The sequence below is a fragment of the Rhinolophus sinicus genome, linkage group LG12 (assembly GCF_036562045.2).
Source record: "Rhinolophus sinicus isolate RSC01 linkage group LG12, ASM3656204v1, whole genome shotgun sequence".
In the NCBI taxonomy this organism is placed as follows: Eukaryota; Metazoa; Chordata; class Mammalia; order Chiroptera; family Rhinolophidae; genus Rhinolophus; species Rhinolophus sinicus.
Genome location: NC_133761.1, coordinates 57,007,130 through 57,021,782, shown reverse-complemented (window position 1 = coordinate 57,021,782; position 14,653 = coordinate 57,007,130). Strand labels below are relative to the sequence as shown.

The 14,653-nt window shown below is 46.4% G+C and overlaps 1 protein-coding gene across 2 annotated transcripts in view; it reads right to left on the bottom strand.

Moving 5' to 3' along the window:
• The window catches only part of DUSP10 (dual specificity phosphatase 10), a 39,864-nt gene extending 25,451 nt beyond the window's left edge, over positions 1–14,413 (bottom strand). Inside the window, exons 1-3 of one of the 2 annotated variants that reach the window (XM_019740887.2) lie at positions 13,592–14,413; positions 12,939–13,085; positions 10,558–11,411 (exon numbers count right to left, since the gene is read on the bottom strand). In XM_019740887.2, coding sequence (XP_019596446.2) covers positions 10,558–11,368 — 811 coding nt within the window. In that variant the 5' untranslated portion in view covers positions 11,369–11,411; positions 12,939–13,085; positions 13,592–14,413. The remainder of the gene's footprint in view (positions 1–10,557; positions 11,412–12,938; positions 13,086–13,591) is intronic. The other variant, XM_019740816.2, reaches the window with a different exon arrangement.
• Between the last annotated feature and the right edge of the window lie 240 nt (positions 14,414–14,653).

Here is a 14,653-nt window from a genome sequence, read left to right as displayed (position 1 = left end):
AACCTGCATACTACATACATTCCCTTTGCTAGAAAAGATATAAGTTCCTAATAGGAAGGCTGAGGACAAATATAAAACAGCGGACTGATTCACTGAGGACTCACTTAATAAGCTCATTACAAAGGGAAAGTGAAAGGAAACATGAAGTGACCGGGCCAAACACCGAGACCCACAAGAAATGCTTATTTAAGAACAGCTCAGATACAAACCAAAGGGTTATATTCCCACTGAGATTTAAAAAGAAATGACTGAACTGAGAGTTAGGAAACATGGAGCTGGGCCAGTTCTGCTACCAGCTACTTAGATGCTCTTGGCTGAGTAATCAGTTTCCACATCCGTAAAATGGGACAGCTGACACAAATGCTCAATAATTCTGCCTAAATGAATGCTGCTCCTAGCACAGGTTTGCAAGGGTGTACTTTGCTATGCGTCAAGGGTATCAACTATGCTTTTTCCAGGGCCTGTCCCTGCCACACTCCCAGGGTACCTGAGCTGTATTCCTAAAGCGTATTTATTGATAACCTAACTGGAGAGTCTTCCTTCACACACTTGAGGGAAAAAAAAAATCTATAGTCAATATTATTATCCACACTAATCGGATGGATAATGAATATAAACCATAAGCATCCAGATACCTTTAGATAGTAGAGTCTTTGGGATGTAGTCATACATACCCATCCGATGTTTCTTCTTACTCACTACATCTCACTTTGTCCCTGTCTTTCTTCTCACTCATGTACCTCCCATTCTAGCACGTGAGTAAGTACATTAATGTGTGCAGAGGAAGGCAGATTCGCCCTCATATCCGCAGGCTGCTAGGAGAATGTATTCTAAGGTTCTCCACATTGAAAAACGCACAGAGCAGAAGCATTGCAGCACTCTGCCCAGGCTCCGCCATGCCCGAGCTGCGTGACTTTGGACAAGTGTGTGGATCTCTCTGAGTCTCGGTCGCTCCAGTGTAAACGGGAGTGTTATCATGAGATGCAGTGCTCCGAGTAGAGTCTGGTAGATAGTCAGCATTACCTAAATGTTAGAGATCATTATTGCCGTTTTCAAACGTTTCTTCAAATTGTTACTCCTTAACAGCCTCTGTCATGACTAAAATTTGAAGGTTCCAAAAGCTGGGATATAATTCAGGGCAAGGTCACCGGCAAACCATCTCTTCTCTGAGGATACAGAGTAGGCCACTCTTCTGACCACTGAATTATCAGTTGAGGAAAAAGGGAGCGAGGGAGAAGTATGATAATTTTGAGCACCTCAGAGGTAAAGCACAGGGGAAGCCACCATTAGAATACAGCTCACTTTTAAAAAAATAAAAAGTATGTGCCTAGCCTGGAAAGGACTTGGGCTTTGAGATCTTAAGAACTGAGTTTCGATTCCTGTTCTCCAACTCACGGGTTAATAACAGGGAGAAAATATTGAAATTGCTTCTCAGATTTGCATCTGTAAAACTGGGGATCTGAAACTTGTCTCAAGAAGCAAAGCTGAGGATGAAATAAGACACATATATGACAGCCCGAGGCCTACCTAGTATATAGAAAACATTCCATAGCTATTAATGAGGTTTTTTTTTCCAAACTACCTGGAAAATAATTTTCTAATTTCAAGGAAGAAGCTAGGTTGGTCAGAGCCAGAGTAGCTACACGTGATGAAATGGGATTCTTCTGTCATATTAAAATATCATTTCATGAGAACCATAAGACCATTTTTATAAATTCTTATCATAAAAATGTGCTATTTTAATAAGACTAGAAATGCAAGACCCAAGAAAATGTCCCCTATTGTTTCAAGGAAGACTCTCTTACAAATCTGTCTAGTCTTATTATTTTAAGACAGAAGCAGACACTCTGTGATAATGAATGACAATAACACAGTCTTGAACACTGGAACCCAGGACTCAAGTCCAGTGACACTGGGAGATACTGTCACTGTGACCCTCAGAGTACCCTCTGACCTCACACTGTTCTGTTCCCTCTACTCCCCTGCCCTTCCTCCCTCCTCTCCCACTTTGTTTTTTCTTCTCTCTGCTCAGTAGCAACAGCTGGTCACAATTAGCCCAATGGTAGTGGACCACGGGGCCAGGATTCAAAGAATGTGGGATTATTTCCCCCATCGAATAAATATCAAGTATTAAAGAACTGGATATAACGTTCTGACGCAGAGTGGTGACTGCCTTCTTAACCTAGGGACACTAAGATCAGTTGAGCTGATATTATAGCACGAGAGAATTCTGCTCCTCAAACGGAGGGCTGGGCCAACAGGACCCCCCCACCCCCATCAAACCCTTTCACCTACTACTTACTTCACTGAGAAATGGACAACAGATGCTTGCCAGGGGACCCAGCTGGGTGCTAAGACAAAGAAAATGAAACCCATTGTTGAAACACTCAGGAAGAGGGTGGTTTTATTTTGTTTTCCATGAAATTCAAGTCTTAGGGGGTGAAAACATGATGAATAGGCCTTCATCACAAATAAAATTAAGGGCAATACAGATAACTTGATGAATCCGCAAACCCTTTCCTTCCTGTGAGTGTCTGCCACTCTGCCAGAGGCAGAGCGTCAGGTAACAGCCTTTATCTTATATGAAAGTACCAGGCGGCACAGTTCATTTCTTTATCCAAAAGCACAGGCTCATGGTTCCTTTTTGTTTAAGTTACATAAAATATGGGTCTTGCTGGGGTGAGGAAGTGGAACGTAAACACACACACACACAGAGGGTGACAAAAAATGTATACGCATTTTAAGAAAGGGAAAAACTGTATTAAAATTACACTGATGGTAACCACTTTGAGCACCTCTTGTCATTGCAGAAGTCAAATGTGACTTGTATTCCTCTTTTGTTATCGGTATATATTGAGTATTACAATTTTAATATAGTTTTCTCCTTTCTTAAAATGTGTATACATTTCCCCCCAACTTTTAAGTAATAATAGATGATACAGACATAAGCTGCAAGAAGAAAAAAAATGCTACGCTCTTCCTCTTGGCTTATGGATGAAACAGCTAAAGAGTCAAGACTTCATAATTAGAAAAGATACCACATGAACTTGCAAATAAAATGTGTATTTTTAAATGTTTTACAATAAAATTCAAGCTGTGGTTTATCCTCGTCGTTTTCTCTTCCCTCCAATTTTTCTGAATTAGTAAGTTTACACGATACGGATATAGAGTATACAGTATATGGAAACATAATCAATGAAAATTTGTCCAAGAGGGACCCACATGGTTTATGGGAAATAACCCAGCTTTGAAAAGACAGACTTGTGTTTTCATCCCAGCCCGGTCCCGTAGAGTGAGTGGTTTTTAATTGTACTTGCCAATTTTTTTTTTCTAAGTAGGCCGAAATCTTGTTTTGGAAATATCATTTACAATGCTTGTTTGCTTAGCATGTCCTCTTTTCATAGATAGCATGAAGGAAAAAAATAAACACAGGCCTTGTTCCTATGACGCCCGAAATTAGGGAGGTCTAAATTACAAAGTTCCACTCTATCACAAAGATGAGAAGACCTGCCACCCCTGAGCTCCTGAGGGAGAGAGAGAACACAGATTTCCTTTTCTATTAAAAACCAACAAATACAAAAAGTCACCTCCTTTCAGATCAAGACTGTGGAAAGAAATTGTGTTGGCCCATGGAGACGTGCTTGGAAAAGGCCAGACTCTATCTTGCAAGGGGAAAAGAAAGGACAAAAAGGCCCAGTGCCACACAAATATGTACTTCCCAGAAGATGACCCGCTCCCTAAACCAGACTGTGGCAGAAGACGATGAAGAATCCATACAGGTACGTGGTCTTCAAGGTGGGAAGGATCTGGAATACTGGCCTGGTCTGGATGTGCTCTCATGCCAGCATATGGTTATTATGATGGCAGCTTCCCCAGCCTGAAGGCTAGTGCACACCTAGAAGGAAGGCTTCAATAATATTTGTTGAGCAAATGCATGAATCTCCTTTACCCACAAGGCTGTATGTCGGTGGAGACCAACCTACCAAAAAGTCCCTAGAAATCTGAACCACTCGACACAGGCGCACATCCGGAAGTATGTTTTCTAGCTCTTCCTTAAACCGTTAAATTCCCCAGAAGATGGGATGAAATCGACGTCACTATTTGTCCCACATTTCTAGGACTTGGATAAAATATCAGGATCATGAGCTGCTGGCTTCAAAAGATCTCAGACTGAGGTCCTTAGAGTTGAAATCTGAAAACTCAACAAAAAAGGTATCAATACTCAAAATGATTGATTAACTATCTTATTTTATATTTGCATGCTATAGATACTGTTAATCACTAGATAATAACACACATGCATGTCCATCTATTGATCGGGCAAGACCTATTTTAGCACTAAAGACCAAGGCTCCAAAATTAATCATGTATGTGACCTTGAACAAGGGACCAACTTCTCTAGGCTCCATTTCCGCAGCTGCGTAATGAGAAGACCACACCCGGTCAATGGCCCTCAAACTTGGCTGCACGTTAGACTCACCAGAGAACCTTTAAAACTCCTGAGGCTCAGGCTGTACCCCAGACCAGAATCTCTGGAGGTGGGACCTGAGAGCCAAAGGTTTCCAATGGCCCCAACTGATGCCCATGGGCAGCCTGCAGTGAAAACTACTGGACGAGGGGACCGCTAAGCTGCCTTCCTGTTCTCAAAACTGGAATTCTAGAGTTGGAAAATGTGAGATGACCTCCCGTGGGATGAGGATTTCTACCCACAGTGTGGAGTGTATCCTTAACTGCCTACTTGAATTAAATTGCCTCAGCACTGCAAATCAATATACTTTCATGTCCACACTGCTCCCCAACAGTGCTGGGGCAGGGACACCTGGCTGCTGATGGTACTGAGTCTAAAGAAGCAGGGTGGCTTCTGGTGAAAAGCTCACACCTAGTTTCTGAGTGTGTGTGCCACCAGGCTGTGGCAGAAGAGTGTCAAACCTCCCTTCCCTGCCCCTGCTGTTTCCGATCTTATAGCATTACCTACCACTGCCAGGAGAAAAGTTTCTTGAACTTGTCCTTGACAAGCCAGATGGTTAACTTAACTGATCTGAACTGGGAAGGCCAAGATCATACTCAAATGCTCCCACAGTACTGTGTTTAGAACAAGTTGACATTCCCCCCCACCCCCTCAAACCCTCTCCCCACCCCACACACCCCCAATGTCTAATGTAAGAGGTTTTGACAGGGCATGGCAGTTGGGGAGCAGGGCCCAGGGGCCTGATTTATTGAGAGCTGTCTCTGTGCCAGGCACTTTATGTCACCTCAGTTCATCCTGTGATATTGAAATTATTCCCAGTTTACAATGGGAAAAAAAACAAAAAAAAACACGAAAACAAAAACTGGGGTTCTCAGAAATAACCTGGGATGCCTAAGGACACCCACAGTTGGACAGTGCAAAAGCCTAGATTTGAACCCAGTATTAGTGAGCTAACGTCGGCACACAGGGAATGAGGGGCAGATGGCGCAAGGGCAGAGATGGGGGAGAGAGCACACTTGTCTCTTCTCACTTACATTTTAATTAAGAAGGAGAATAGTGTATCCAAAGGCTCAGAGAGAGTACAGGCAACTATGAGCCAGTTCAGGGAAAAAGGTTAGGACTCACGTGAAGAAAGGAGCAGGCCTTTCAATGCCGTCCCTCCTTTTCCCGCCACACTCCATCTCATCACAACTCAAAGCTTCGAGAACTTTGCAGCATGAAGCACACAGTCCCCTCCTTCCACTTACCCTCTTATAGTCAGACTGCAATCCCTCTTCCAAAAATAAATCAGCCTGATGAAAGGCCAGAAAAAGCAAAGCTGAATAGTTTTCTGCGTTCATTGTTTAGTTGTGGGATAGATATATCATCACATTTTCACAAATTCCCCTACAAATAAATAATTCTAGGATAGGCCCAAATTACTCTGGCCTCTTGACCCAACATGTTTTTGTAATTACTTGGCACTCCAACTGTATGCTACTTAAATTAGGAACCAGTCACCAAGTTATTTTTAGGCCATAGTCTCTCTCTCTCTCTCTCTCTCTCTCTCTCTCTCTCTCTCTCTCTCTCCCTCCCCATACCTAGCTTTTTATTTGTACTCCTTTAGAAAAAGAACCAAAATTGTCTGTTTATTGGCATCATTATTTCTGTTCAACCAATAGTAATAATATATTAAACTACATTTTTCAGTGCTTACGATATATGAGAAAGTGTTCAGATACTTTGCAAACATTAATTCACTTAGCTAAGGAAAACTAACACTATGAGATAACTACTGTTATGCCCTCTTTTCATAAATGAGGAGACTGAGGAAGTAAGGGATTAAGCAATTTGCCCAGTAATGGGGATTGGGGTGGGGTGGGGGGAACCAAGACTAGCATTCAGACTACAACTGCATCCCAAGTACTGCCTGAATTTCGCCCCCATTTGCTCCAAGGCTAATGTCTGGATGTTACACAGAGGCTCAGAATAACAACAGCAACTTGGTGAATATACCTATGTCCTTATTTCACATTTCTTAAAAAAATCCTCATAACATTCCTGAGATACAAGAGGAAGACTTTTATTCCCCCCCACAAAACAGAGCAGAAACAGAAAGAACATTTTTACAGGGTCTCTAGTTTCCGAGCACAGTCATTTGCTTTGTCGTCACACTCAATATTGCCTACAAGTGTTTACTTCAGAATCCTTGCTGACCGTGGAAGAATGTGTGCAATCTACATTTGCAATCTTCTCCTGCTCATTTCAGGACTTATGATGGAAAGTTTTATACTATAAAAATCAAACCCCCTATGTTATCAGATCTCTATGCATCCGCCTCCTGAAGTAGTTCTCTCTTCTCCCCCTGCCCTCCAATAAAAGCCTCTGGTACAGAGGCAGGGCTATGGGACACAGTCAGTCAGTCTTTGTTTTGTGACAGCACAGGGCAAGTACAGGCATGGGCCCTGATATACCCGTGCAGAAGAGGGCGCCACAGATCCCCCAGTTGTCCCCTGGAGCCCTCCCACTCAGAGGGACTGCCGCTCCGCCACAGACCTGACAGCCAGTGAGTTACAGTGCTACGTCTGAAAAACTCTCAAAAATGGGCACATGACACTGAAGTATTTAGGCGTGAAAATGTTGCCCATACAATACTATAAAATATCCCCAGCCTTATCAATTTTCCAACATTAAGTTTAAATGTGAAACATATTTAAATGCATTAAAATGTTGTCTATACTATAAAAATATGTCAACCAAAAAGGAAAGAGAGAGCAACGAGGGAAACCATCAATAATTGTTTAATCTGGTGGTAAGTATATGGGTACTCATTATCCTGTTTTCTACTTTTCTGTTTGAAAATTTTTCCAATAAAATTGTTAAAGGCAAACAGCGTCTTTAAGGAGGAGGCAGCAATAGCTTATCTTTCTTACACAGGTAAACGACAAATTATTTCCTTTCACCCAGCCTTGCTGAAAAGGAAGGGAGTCTTGTAAACATCACAGTGAAGATGGTAGATCTCATTATAGAAAGCCCAGAATTGGTTAACCTTATTATTTAGTGTGGTTAGAAATCATGTTAAAAATCAACTTTGGATAAAACACATTCTAATTCTTTCAAAGATTTTGCAAATCCCTAAGTGTTTATTCATTTCTCCAGGGGGAGCAGAAGCACAGGTCTGATGCCATTTTTTCCCCCCTCAGGAGTTGAGAATAAAACATAGATTCAGACATTGGTCACAATAAGGAGGTGACTGACTGTAAATTAGAGCAGTCACTTAATCTCAGGGGCTTCTCTGCCTCTGATCACTTTCTTCCCAACCTGACACAGCATGACTAAAATGGCAACTGAGCAGCCGCTCTCCTTCACGGGCCAGCACCAAAAATGGAGAACATGGCATTGAAACAGGGGGACATGAAACTTGGATGGGGAGGGTAGCAACCAGTGTTTACAAACATACACCAGAGAGTCAGGTGGGCCAGCCATAAATTACCCGAGATTGTACTGAAATCTCTAAAACTAAATTAATGAGGCCTTACAAGTTTCTCTCTTACATTCTCGATACCCCCACCTGCCGCTGCTCCCCACAAAAATCACTCATTCCAAAATGGTACCACTACCACTCTTGCTAAAATAAAATCTTACTTCACCAAGGGACGGGGTTACTAAAATAAAGCTCAGCAGAGAAGTCAGACCAGGATGGTCAAAGACCTGGGAGAAGCTGCTGGCTATGCCTCCTGAGAGGCACACACCTCATCCTTCCCCTCAGTGGTGCTATGGCATTAACCTTTGGTTTGCCCGCATGAAAGGGTAGTTGGGGGCATCCTAATATTGATCGCTTTCTCTTCTTTCCCATCTTGGTCCCAATTTTAGGCCATTCCTCCAAAAGAGACCAAAATAATAATGACGACAATAGTAAATGAAGTAGATTATAGACCCTTTTGCTCCCGAGCTACGTATTTTCAACCAAATTCCCCAATATTTGAAGAAAAAGCCCCCAAAACTACAAGTAATCCAACCTCTACTACCAGCGCGCCTTCCAGGTCAACCGCCGCTCGCTGTGTGTCACCAACCCGAAAATGACGAGCCCTCTCAGAGGCCGCCCAAGGCGCCCAGTGGTGAGGTCAGCAGCATGTCTGGCTCCGCCCCATGGAGGCAATCTTACTCACTGACACAGGAACAAGCCCAGACTGCCTGCACTCTCAGTTGCATCCAAAGGAGAGGGGGAGAGGAACCCCACTTGCATCAGTAATACCCAGGAGACTCCTTCCTCGGTGGCCGACAAGCCACCACATACACAGCAATGCCCACGGCCGAATAGGAGGTAGGAGCTACAACGTCTCCTAATCACCCTCCTGTTCAAGGTCGGGTCATCTTAACGCGTAGTTTGATGCCTGTCTTCAGCTCATACAGACACCAAAGGTCGGCTTTGGCTCAACAACATCTACTCTGCATGAGCAAACAGAGGACCATCAAGACCATTGGCAATCCCTCCCCCCTCTTTGCTCCCCAAGATAAACCACTACAAATGAGAAATGTGTAGGTTATATTTTCTCATGGGCAAAAGATGACACAAGCCAAGATCATGGTGCAAAAACAACCAGCTGGGTAAAGCTACTAGGAATCACTCAAAATCAACCAAACAAGAATATAAAGAAATAAAATACAGAGCTACACAGAGGAAATCTGCACGTATCTGTAACCCCAAGAAAATCCATGAACGACAACTACAAAATGTCTGGACACTGCAGGAACTCTCTGGATAGGACGCCCATGTTCTCCTTCCCATCAGAGCCCACCGGCCCTAAGGAAAGTTGTGTATTTGTTGAAGTTGAGTCCAATAAGAACAAGTTCAAGGGCAGTGGAGGAGGGGCATGGGGGGTTATATTAAAGGAATTCAGAACCGTATTTCCAAGAATACTACTTAACAAAGGGCAGAATGTATCACTGGGAAGATGAGAAAGAGAATGAGAGAGCTGTTTCACAAAGACAAAAGAACAAACTTGCTCACCTCAAAGGCCTGTTGCAATTTAAATATACAAGGCAGTCAAAGAAGCCCTTTGATCAACACACTTCAGGAGACTGGCTGGTGACGTGGCCCAGATGATGTCGTTGGATCCAAACACAAGAGAAGAAAGAAGATGACTACCTCTCAGTTCCATCACCCCCAGACAGAAGACACCAAAGAGGAAGAGTGGGGTGCAGTGTCCCAAGCGACAGTATCTGAGGGCAAAGAGGTACAACTGGAATGGACGCAGAATGATGGCTGCCCTACTAGGTTAGGCAACACTGTGTGGAAGGAGCTCAGAGAACAGTGGGTAATTCCTTCCTCCTGCCAGGGTTTAGCAACCGTGACCTCAGAGTTATTCTGCACTGAGTGTACTGGGGCAAGGGACCCACCACTCCATCTTGGGAGGAGCCATGATGTCAATGGTTGTCGGGGGAGGCCAGAGGAACAATGGGTTGGTGAATATTTCATAACAATGACTCTGTCCCCTTGGAACTTTGGCAGAGGAACAGACGTTTGGGTGAACTTACACTTTCTGTGGGGCCTTACAAGAAGGATCTCTGCCCTTCTTGAAGGTCACTTTATAAACCACATAGAATCCAACCTGGTCAGAGGGGAGAGAAAAAGGAAGCATTTCCCACAAAAAGAATCGGCACCTCTAAGTTTACCTGTAGTTCACCATAGTTGGTGCTTCCTCCGTCCCATCAACTTCGGTTAAGTCTGAGACACAATAACTTTCCAATTAGCAATGGATTGGAACAGAACTACCAGACCAGGCATGCCTTGAGCTACCATCTGGTGTTACAAAAGCCCCTTTTCAGAAAGACGAGAAACGTCTGAGAGGTGAAGTGACTTGCACAATGCAAATTAGAAGGTGACTCAGGACTAGGACCCAAATCTTCCAGCTTCCAGTTCTGTGTTGCTGGGCTTCTCTCACTAACCAAAATACCTAAGAAAGGGCATGGAAGGGCAGACAAGAAGAAGGAAGTCTAGTTTGATCTTTTGTAGCCAGGGTAAGGAGGATGCTGGTACTTCTAAGAGAAAACCCCAAGTGACCCCAGGCAGCTCAGGAGTGTGCTTGGGAAGGGACAAGGGGCATTACCTTTCAACACCAGAGGTTCTTTGCCTTCTCTCTTCAGGGACTCGAGGACTACGTGAAGTGGCTGGGAGGGCATCACTCGGCTCGGCTCATTAGTATTCTCATCGTAAACTATAATTTCTTTGGAAAAGATCCTCTTGAAAGAGTCCTTGCCTTCCCTACAGGAAATCAAGTCTAGGACAGTGATTTTGCCCTGCTGTAGTCTCCGTCGGCTGATCTTATCGGCACAGTTGATGTGGACAGCTCCTTGGATGTGACTCTTGTTGTACTCCATGAAGGGCCTGCAGTCAATGATGACAGGGCCCTGGCTTGGCAGGTGACCCTTGCTGCATTTGGTCATCTTCTTTGCCAAGTCATTGGGGTAGATTATTTTGATGCTGGCTAGCTGCTTGGGGGTCCCTGCCACAGGGCTCCCCACCCCACCCGATGGACCTAAAGAGCTTGCATTCTCATTGTTGTTGACCATCTGGGTAGCAGGGCAGGTGGTAGAGGTTCCGATGGCGGTGGTGGCGGGGCCAGCGGCAATGGCTTGGTTTGGGGCCTGACTGTCCTTGTCGTAGGTTGCCACAGTGCAGCAGCTGGCACTGCTGCATCCACAATTCAGGGAGCGGGCAGAGCCGCTGGATGAGGGCATATACGTCAGATTCGCAGCCTTTAGGGACACAACGGTGGTGGCGATGACAGAAGGGTGGCTGTTACTGCCTGGGGCGGCAGAGCCAAGGTAGCTAGAGTCTAAACAGAGGTTGAGATCTTGCGGCCGGACGGGCCTTGACAGTGCTACTACTACCCTGTCGTCTAAAGGAGACGGAGGCATGAGGAGGCTGAAAACTGGCAATTCAAGAAGAACTCAAGACAGTCTGTAAAGAAGGGGAGGGGGAAAGAAAGAATCAAGTCACGTGACACAAAAGGCAGTCTAAGCCAATCCCCAGGAGAGGCCTTTGCATCCCTCTGAGCAAAGTCATCCTAAGTGCCCTCTGTCATGCCGCTCTTGAAGCCTGAAACCCGTTTTGACAGATGCAAAGAGGATGTCAACCAAAGGACCCTCATCTCGTTGGTCCCTAAGTCTAAGGCGAAATGCATAGTCTACGCAAATGTTGAGGAACAACCTTTCTTGGACCCACATCAAAGTTCAGCCTTAGAGAAAGTAAAAGCACAAAGAATGAGAAACACTGAAGACAGAAAGGCAGGCTCTTAAGAGGCATCTATTCTGAGCCTCATCTCCTGGGCAGAAGTATACTGCACCCATCTGAGAAGGACCCATTTGTCCACCCTTGCATACTTTCCATGTCAGTCCTTACCCACTGCAAAGGCAGAGGTATGACCAAGAGCCCTGGCATGGCTCACAGAAATATACAGCAGCTAAATATACATTAGGCGTGGACGTCAACTTTCTGCAAATCAGAATGAAGGTATCCCCCTAAGTGAATCTCTTTAACTGGGAGCTATTCTTGCTTTCCATTCGACCGAGTCCTTTGAAAAGCACAACACAGTCATGTTAAAACCTCCTGTGTTTCCTCTTAGCCTCTTATAAATTAATCTGCATTTCCCCTTTCATTACAAACTGGCTCCCTACAAAGAAGCCTCAAGCCAAGAAGCCAGGTCTGGAAACCCCAGCCCGGCACATCCATCACCCACCCTTTGCTCCCTCACTGCCCCCCACCCCACAGGCCCACTCCTGCCTTTAAGGAAAGGAGCACTTTGAGTCTCCTCCCTCCTTCATTTCCCCAGAGGCACAGACTATGCATCCTAGAGCTTCTCTCAACGGGAGGCAGGCACTGTGCATAATATTAGGGTCCCCCACAGATATCACCTCTCTTCAAAAGTCACCCATAAAGATGACTTCCCAAATAGCTCGCGCCTGTTAAAGGGGACAGTGAAGTGTTGCCCACTAGCTCTACCTCTTGTCTCATGAGAGGGCACCTGCAAAGGGACAGTTCCATCCTCTCTGTGGGCACAGGGGACTCTACAACCCAGCCCTGCTGGCTTCTCCCCTATCAGTCATGCACATAGAAAAGAAACCAAACCCCATGCAAGAGGCACTCACCTAAACGAACTTTAAGAGATGTCTGGAAAAATGTCATCTATCATTCATCTACACACAACCGCCACCATTCTCTGACACAGAGGCCAAATGCCACAGGCAGAATCCACACACGCAGGCACACACGGGCAAGCCCCCATCACGTTCACAGATCCCCACCGACTCAGGTTTCTCTCACCCACCTTTGGATGGGAGCGAAGGATCCAATCCCTTCCCTGCCTTCCTCCCTTCCTCCTTTCTTCCCTCCCTTGCGTAGTATTTTTTTGAAGAGCAAGTACTATTCCAGGAGCTGTAACTGTTTCCCAGCTGGACCAAACGGTGCAAGTCTTTGCTGTTGTGTTACCTGGTAGGGTACGTCCCAGAATCAACAGTCCATTTCCTTGGAGAGGGATGCTTAAGCGTGTTCACGGAGACATAAGCTGGGACCCCCACCTCCACAGGAGTGCGCGACTCACACACACGCGCGGAGTGTATAAAGAGATCTGCATCCCTGCAGCAGAGGGTCGGGCGTTGATATATTGCCCGTGAAACCATCCACACTGGCCCAGGAAGCCTCCCAGAGAAATACTGAGCTATCCCTTCTCCCCCCTAGTTGTCCTTCCACCTCTAGACAGAGGCTGGGAAGAAAATTAAGTGGTCAGAGAATGCGCCTTCCCCACTCCTGGGGCACTCAACATCCCCTTTCGCAACATAGCGCACTAACAAACCCCAGGCATTTAAAACTGCCGCAAAGCATCCCAACAAACCTCATTTTTTCTTCGCCCCAAATCCAAATAGACTGCAGAGAGAGAAAGAGAGAGAGAGAGAGAGAGAGAGAGAGAGAGTAAACGCACAGGGCAGCGTGAGCCAACAGCCGGAACCCTATAACCTCACCTGCTGTGTCTCCCTGTGAGCATCCAAACACACACACACACACACACACACACACACACACACACACACACACCTCCTTACACTCCTTGGCTCTCACGAGTAACCGCGGTGACTTCCACTTACTTTATAAATAAGTGTAGCCCTCCACCATCTGGCGCTCCGCTTCAGTATGAATTCACACATTCAGCCCCCATTCACTTGGCTTCATTGATCTCCAGCAGTAACATAGTTACTTTCTCTTTTGCCACACTGTAAATGTAAGGTTCTGAGGGGGCGGGCCGGCTGCCGACCGACGGCGCATTCGACCAATAGGAATCCGGAGAAAGCTGACCGCTACCTCACAGCAGTCAGCGGCCAATGAGCGACAGGAGGAGGTGGAGCCGAGGGCGTGGCCTCGTCTCTTTAAGGAGGGTTGATCCAACGCTGCTTTGGGTCCTTGGTGTTATAACACGGGCGGTGATGTCATTGGCAACCAATCAAAAACTTAAAAGGGCCAGCCGGGGCCCGCGCGGAGCAGCTGCTCTCTATTTACATGTAAACCGAACCGGCAGGATGTACTTAACCCTTTCCGGGGCTGAATTGTCAATGGGCTGTACTCGCCGCTCCGGCTACAACTGGCTCTCCCCACTAGACGGGATCCCCCTGCACCCCCTCACCCGGGGACAGACCACACTCTGTCTTTATTTTTCTTTCTTACTCGGGACGGATGATCGAAAGTGTCGGAGTAACTTTCTAAGGGCAAGAGACAACGAGAACAATTACTGTCCCCAAAAACCGGGAAAACCGGGTTCTCCGAGTGGCTAGAGGTGACTTGACAAACTCTATCCCAAGACTGACGGACGTCGCCGAGACGCCTGCGTTGGGACAGACGTGAGCGCGCAGCCTGGGGCATCGCTTCTCCCGCCCGCGGTCCCGGGCCGCGCGCTGGGGGACTGGGCTCCGGCGCCGCTGGCGGGCGTGCCGGCCCACCCGCGACAGTGAGGCCCGCCCAGCTCGCAGCGGCCCGCGTTCTCCCGGCCGCCCCGCTAGTCTCCACGCCGCCGGGAAGCGTCGGCCGTCCGCCCGCCCGCAGATGTCGCTGCCCCTCCGGCTGCCCTACAGCTACCCCGAGCGGCGGTGGCGCGGCGCCCTCTGGCTCGCCGACTTCTGCGCCCCGGTCACACCACGCCCCCGCCTACCCCGTCT